The sequence below is a fragment of the Ranitomeya variabilis genome, chromosome 5 (assembly GCF_051348905.1).
Source record: "Ranitomeya variabilis isolate aRanVar5 chromosome 5, aRanVar5.hap1, whole genome shotgun sequence".
Classification (NCBI taxonomy): domain Eukaryota; kingdom Metazoa; phylum Chordata; class Amphibia; order Anura; family Dendrobatidae; genus Ranitomeya; species Ranitomeya variabilis.
In genome coordinates this window covers 525058582-525065090 of record NC_135236.1, presented here as the reverse complement: position 1 = coordinate 525065090, position 6509 = coordinate 525058582, and the positions used below count along the sequence as shown (strand labels likewise).

General features: G+C 49.3%; 1 protein-coding gene across 1 annotated transcript; it reads right to left on the bottom strand.

The window, feature by feature from the left end:
- Nucleotides 1-1519: 1519 nt before the first annotated feature.
- On the bottom strand, nt 1520-4732 carry LOC143775084 (uncharacterized). Its single transcript, XM_077262922.1, has 4 exons — nt 4688-4732; nt 3285-3338; nt 2683-3081; nt 1520-2265 (listed from the first exon to the last, which is right to left on the bottom strand). The coding sequence occupies exons 1-4, from the start codon at nt 4730-4732 to the stop codon at nt 1735-1737; spliced, it is 1029 nt and encodes a 342-aa protein (XP_077119037.1). The 3' UTR covers nt 1520-1734.
- Between the last annotated feature and the right edge of the window lie 1777 nt (nt 4733-6509).

The following is a 6509-nucleotide window of genomic DNA, read 5'->3' as shown; positions in this document are numbered from 1 at the left end:
CTCACCCCTGCCATTCCATATGTATCTCTCTCCCCATCACGCTCAGGATTTGTGTCACAACCGTGCCATTCCATATGTATCTCTCCCCATCACGCTCTGTATTTGTGTCACACCCCTGCCATTGCATGTGTCTCTCTCCCCATGACGCTCCCGATGTGTCTCACCCCTGCCATTCCATATGTATCTCTCTCCCCATCACGCTCAGGATTTGTGTCACAACCGTGCCATTCCATATGTATCTCTCCCCATCACGCTCTGTATTTGTGTCACACCCCTGCCATTGCATGTGTCTCTCTCCCCATGACGCTCCCGATGTGTCTCACCCCTGCCATTCCATATGTATCTCTCTCCCCATCACGCTCCCGATGTGTCTCACCCCTGCCATTACATGTGTCTCTCTCCCCATGACGCTCCCGATGTGTCTCACCCCTGCCATTCCATATGTATCTCTCTCCCCATCACGCTCAGGATTTGTGTCACAACCGTGCTATTCCATATGTATCTCTCCCCATCACGCTCCGTATTTGTGTCACACCCCTGCCATTGCATGTGTCTCTCTCCCCATGACGCTCCTGATGTGTCTCACCCCTGCCATTGCATGTGTCTCTCTCCCCATGACGCTCCTGATGTGTCTCACCCCTGCCATTCCATATGTATCTCTCTCCCCATCACGCTCAGGATTTGTGTCACAACCGTGCCATTCCATATGTATCTCTCCCCATCACGCTCTGTATTTGTGTCACACCCCTGCCATTGCATGTGTCTCTCTCCCCATGACGCTCCCGATGTGTCTCACCCCTGCCATTCCATATGTATCTCTCTCCCCATCACGCTCAGGATTTGTGTCACAACCGTGCCATTCCATATGTATCTCTCCCCATCACGCTCTGTATTTGTGTCACACCCCTGCCATTGCATGTGTCTCTCTCCCCATGACGCTCCCGATGTGTCTCACCCCTGCCATTCCATATGTATCTCTCTCCCCATCACGCTCAGGATTTGTGTCACAACCGTGCCATTCCATATGTATCTCTCCCCATCACGCTCTGTATTTGTGTCACACCCCTGCCATTCCATATGTATCTCTCTCCCCATCACGCTCCCGATGTGTCTCACCCCTGCCATTCCATATGTATCTCTCTCCCCATCACGCTCCCGATGTGTCTCACCCCTGCCATTCCATATGTATCTCTCTCCCCATCACGCTCCCGATGTGTCTCACCCCTGCCATTACATGTGTCTCTCTCCCCATGACGCTCCCGATGTGTCTCACCCCTGCCATTCCATATGTATCTCTCTCCCCATCACGCTCAGGATTTGTGTCACAACCGTGCTATTCCATATGTATCTCTCCCCATCACGCTCCGTATTTGTGTCACACCCCTGCCATTGCATGTGTCTCTCTCCCCATCACGCTCCGGATGTGTCTCACCCCTGCCATTCCATATATACCTCTCTTTTCCCAATGACGCTCCCCATGTGTCTCACCCCTGATATATATATATATATATATATATATATATATATATATATATTCATTCATACATTATGTGACACAGTAAACAATAAATCAAAATAAAATGTTACATGTAAAGCTTATAAAGTTTATTAACATATTACAACCGTAACTTGGGAAAAATGTGGCTCAGTAACCAAAAGGTAAAAAAAAAAAAAAAAAAGGGAAGGCATAAAGTGCTTATGAAACGAAAGTCTATTGGTTTCTGTCCAAGAACACTACAGCTGCTGATAGTAGTTGTCCATCTCGCCGTACGGCTGTGTGGCCGTTGAAGGTCCTTGCAAATAGTCACCAAAAGAAGGGGGTGGAGGTGGTGTACGGAACTGCAAATGAGGTGGGGCCGGTCTGCGGACAGGAGTGCTGTGAATGGGCTCCTGCTGGGGCCCCCAATAAAGCTGGCCACTTGGCTGACGGTCGCCGATGGTCATCATTGAAGTGTCACTCAGTTTGCCAGCGTCTGCCGCGTTCAACACCTCAAGTATCAATCTCTCTGCGTTTCTTCGCTGGGTCTGGTCCACACTGTTTAACCGTTCCCCTACGAAGGTTGGAAAGCCGGAGAGCCGGGTTGTGTCATGCTGGATCATTATCTTGTTGGCCAGTGCCAGGAGATCCACCGGTAGACCTGCAGTTGCCTTTCTTTTGCAAGACCGCCGCCTTTCACCTGTCTGCTCCTCAACACACGGGCTTGCAGAGGAATGAGGGGTATCACTATCGGTCCCTTCCAGTGTATCGAGCTGTTCAGGAGGCACCTGCGAGTACAGGGAAAAAGAAAAAGAAAAAAAAGTCAATAACATACAAACAACACAGCCCTAGAGAGCCCCCACCTCCCCAACACCTCTATGCCCGTGCGTGGGAAGCAATGAGGAACAATTATTATCTAGGTATCAAACCACAGGGGTTACAGAGCTTAACTACTTTTGCCGGCTATACTGCACGATTGTGCGGAAGACAAAAAAGTTACATTATAGTAGACTTTTGCAATAAGACAGCATTGTAAGGTTGGGAAGGACTGTTTGGACATAGTTATCTGAACAGGAAGTGGCAACTTTTATTATCTGGCGGATTAAACATGAAAAACGTGAATTATTATAATTGGAAACCATGCAGTCTCACATACATATAAGACACACGGCATCCTACAAGCAGGGAAGCTAGGGGGTACTTACATGCTCGTCAGGAGACTCTTCAGCTGATGGCGCACAAAGACTTGTCACAGTCTGGGCCGGGCGAGGGATTTCCTGGTCCCGTGTGAACGCCAGCAGGTCAAAGTACCACAACTTTGGCACATACACGTCGTCGGCTCCGGCCCCAGACTTCTTTGACTTTTCAACCTTGTTCAGCTCTTTTTTGTAGACAGTGCGGAGAGCCTGTATCTTCTTACGCACAATCGTTTCATCCACAGATTCTGTGGGCTTATGCTCTTTGTGGAGGGCCACCAGCTTCTCGTATGCCGCTCGCTTCATGTTGCGGTTGCTATAATCCGCAGACTTTATTTTCCATAAGCAGGGCAGGGAGCGGTACATATCAATGAGTGCCCGCACAAATTCGTTGTCATTGGTAGACATCTGAAAGACAGAAATAGTTAAGTTAAGTTACATTGAACGCTCAAAATGGCTGCCAACAAGCGCAACAGCGTAATTGTTTAAAACTTGCAAGCTCAAACGGATCTCTGCAGAGATATCGTATACATCACTCTACAATACACATAAATTAGCATTGCTGCATGGCAGATGAAACAAACTGCACAAAGATAGGACTTAGGACTTACTTTTGATGCAGTTATGGGATTCAGAATGAAGACGCTGCAGAGTTCTGGATTGCACTGTTGAAGGGACACAGAACGAAGACGTTGCAGAGTTCTTTTTTTTTTAAAAAAAAAAAAAAAAAAAAAAAAAAAAAAATAGGACGCACAGGTAGCGGAGGACGCACAAATGATTCCTAGGCCAGACTGTATAGAGTCGCGGTTTATATTTCGGAACGCAGCTATAGATGATCCAACTTGGCCAACCAGCTTTCAAAGGTAGACGGTGTCACAGCCAGTCATTCCAGGCACATTTTAATTAATTTAATTAAGGTAATGTAGAGCCCCCTTTATGTACATGACACCTCCCAGACCGTCATCTTTTGTACTGAAAAGCGTCACCTTTAATTAAATGTTTTTTGAAAAGCCCCCTTTCAAAGGCGTCTCGTTTGGTATGTCCTGTTATGAGTCATCAACTTTGTTTATGTCACGATAGCATCTCCTTAAAATTAAATCCTATTAAAAGGCGTCCCGTTTTATATTGTATGGCGTCTCCTTTTTAATGTGATTTACGTTATAGTGTCTCCATTTTAATTAAATTTGAAAAAGAAAAGACGTCACCTTTTGTGGCGTATTGATTTTGTCACCTCCCTTTGCCATCACGACTGTGGGTGTCTCTTTTTGTAATGTTAAACGCCTACCTGGCTAGAACGAGACGCTGCGACGCCCCCTTTGATCGTTGCTGGCGTCGTTGCTTTTGCTGTCAAACACGACGATACACGCCGATCTGACGACCAAATAAAGTTCTGGACCTCTAGCCCCGACCGACGATATCACAGCAGGATCCAGATCGCTGCGGCGTGTCACACACAACGATATCGTTATTTAGGACGCTGCAACGTCACGGATCGCTATCGTTATCGTTACAAAGTCGTTTCGTGTGAAGGTACCTTTAGTCTGGTTTTACACTTTCTCTTTTCTAGAGTATACAGAACAGGTAACTTGAAGGCAGACAGTCTGTGTTTTCCGAAAAGTTGTTGGAAAACATTCAGCTGTGTTAAGCTCTTAACGTGCCAAGTGTGTACTTAACAATTATGGGATTACTGTCTTCATTAGTCAGCAGAGTTGGTGAATCTTTAAAAAGAAAATAATTCAAGCATTTCTATGGAATTAAAGCCGAAGTTGATTTCTAGCCATTAAACTACTTGGTCTCACAGATCAGTATGTAAAGTAAGTTCAAGACTTTTTCCTATTATTTTCTGAAAACAAAACAAAGAATTGGGCTATACTACGACAAATATCTATGCTGTAGAGTAAATAGTACAAAAATAGTGTGCAAAGGAGGCAGTTACCAACAGTAGACTGCTCCTGTGCCAGTATATCAACTCCAAGATTTCCATATGGATAGGTATGTCCCTACCAGTGCTTACCTGACTGAAACATGCAGCAAGCTGGGCTTCTGTGAAGCGGCTCATAATGTGTGACCATTGTAATGATCAACAGAAGCTTTACAAGAAATTGACTTGTGCGGTATGGATAGACAGCAAACTCATATTTAGTGACAAGTGCCAGGTGGCTGCTGCAAAGGCAAATAAACTCATGGGAACAAAAGTGGATAGATATTTTTATAGTGCTTTGGAACAAAGCACTATATTGTTATTCCATCGTGGTAAACTTCTTCTTATTATTATTCAGTCCGCAGTTAATGCGGTCCGAACCCCTTCACTCACAGACTCCAGTGAGGTGTCATTTCGAAGCCAGCGTCCCCAAGAGGTGTGCTAAGTATTTTTCGTGTCGATGGGATTTGTAATTTTGGCGCAATTTGCGTTTGAAAAAAGTGTTTCAATGCATTTCAATAGGGAAATTTTCCCATACGTTTATAATGGGCCTGATTTCTGAGGCAATCTCTAAAAATAACTGCCACCTGCCACCTGGCTGATTAGCTCATTGATATGCGCAGTCAGACTCAGTTACTATGCCAACGCCTACGAACTCTACCAAGACACAGTTTTGCCAGATAATATCAACTCTTAAAGTGACCCGCCCACCAAATCGGATCCCGAGGTGCGCAGCCCACCAAATCGGATCCCGAGGTGCGCAGCCCACCAAATCGGACCCCGAGTGGCCTCGCCCACCAAATCAGACCCGGAGTGGCGCCGCCCGCCAAATCGTACCCGGAGTGACTCCGACCGCCAAATCGGACCCGGAGTGGCGCCGCCCGCCAAATCGGACCCGGAGTGGCGCCGCCCGCCAAATCGGACCCGGAGTGGTGCCGCCCGCCAAATCGGACCCGGAGTGGCGCCGCCTGCCAAATCGGACCCGGAGTGACGCCGCCCGCCAAATCGGACCCGGAGTGGCGCCGCCCGCCTAATTGGACCCAGGGTGGCGCCGCCCGCCAAATCGGACCCAGGGTGGCGCAGCCCGCCAAATCGGACCCAGAGTGGCGCCGCCCGCCAAATCGGACCCGGAGTGGCGCCGCCCACCAAATCGGACCCGGAGTGGCGCCGCCCGCCAAATCAGACCCAGAGTGGCGCCGCCCGGCAAATCGGACCCAGGGTGGCGCCGCCCGGCAAATCGGACCCAGGGTGGCGCCGCCCGCCAAATCGGACCCAGGGTGGCGCCGCCCGCCAAATCGGACCCAGGGTGGCGCCGCCCGCCAAATCGGACCTGGAGTGGCGCCGCCCGCCAAATCAGACCCAGAGTGGCGCCGCCCGGCAAATCGGACCCAGGGTGGCGCCGCCCGGCAAATCGGACCCAGGGTGGCGCCGCCCACCAAATCGGACCCAGGGTGGCGCCGCCCGCCAAATCAGACCCGGAGTGGCGCCGCCTGCCAAATCGGACCCGGAGTGGTGCCGCCCGCCAAATCGGACCCGGAGTGGCGCCGCCCGCCAAATCGGACCCGGAGTGGCGCCGCCTGCCAAATCGGACCCGGAGTGGCCCCGCCCGCCAAATCGGACCCAGAGTGGCTACAACTACCAAACCAGCGCCTGAGGGGCACCCAAGTGTGAAAGTCTTGCTGGGGCAACCCGGGCACCATTCCAAAGCACTATCTGTAGTTCCTTCAGGAAATACCCATCTAGTTTGTTTTTGAAATTCAAATTTGCCTACTTGGTCAAATTTTCCCCCGAATAAATTTGTGCCACTCTCAGTACTGGAAAGCTTGGAATTGCTCAGAAAATACCTGTGGTGGAGAGGAGAGATAGAGAACCGAGCAGACCATAAGAGCTTACACTGTACAGGAGAAAGAAAGAA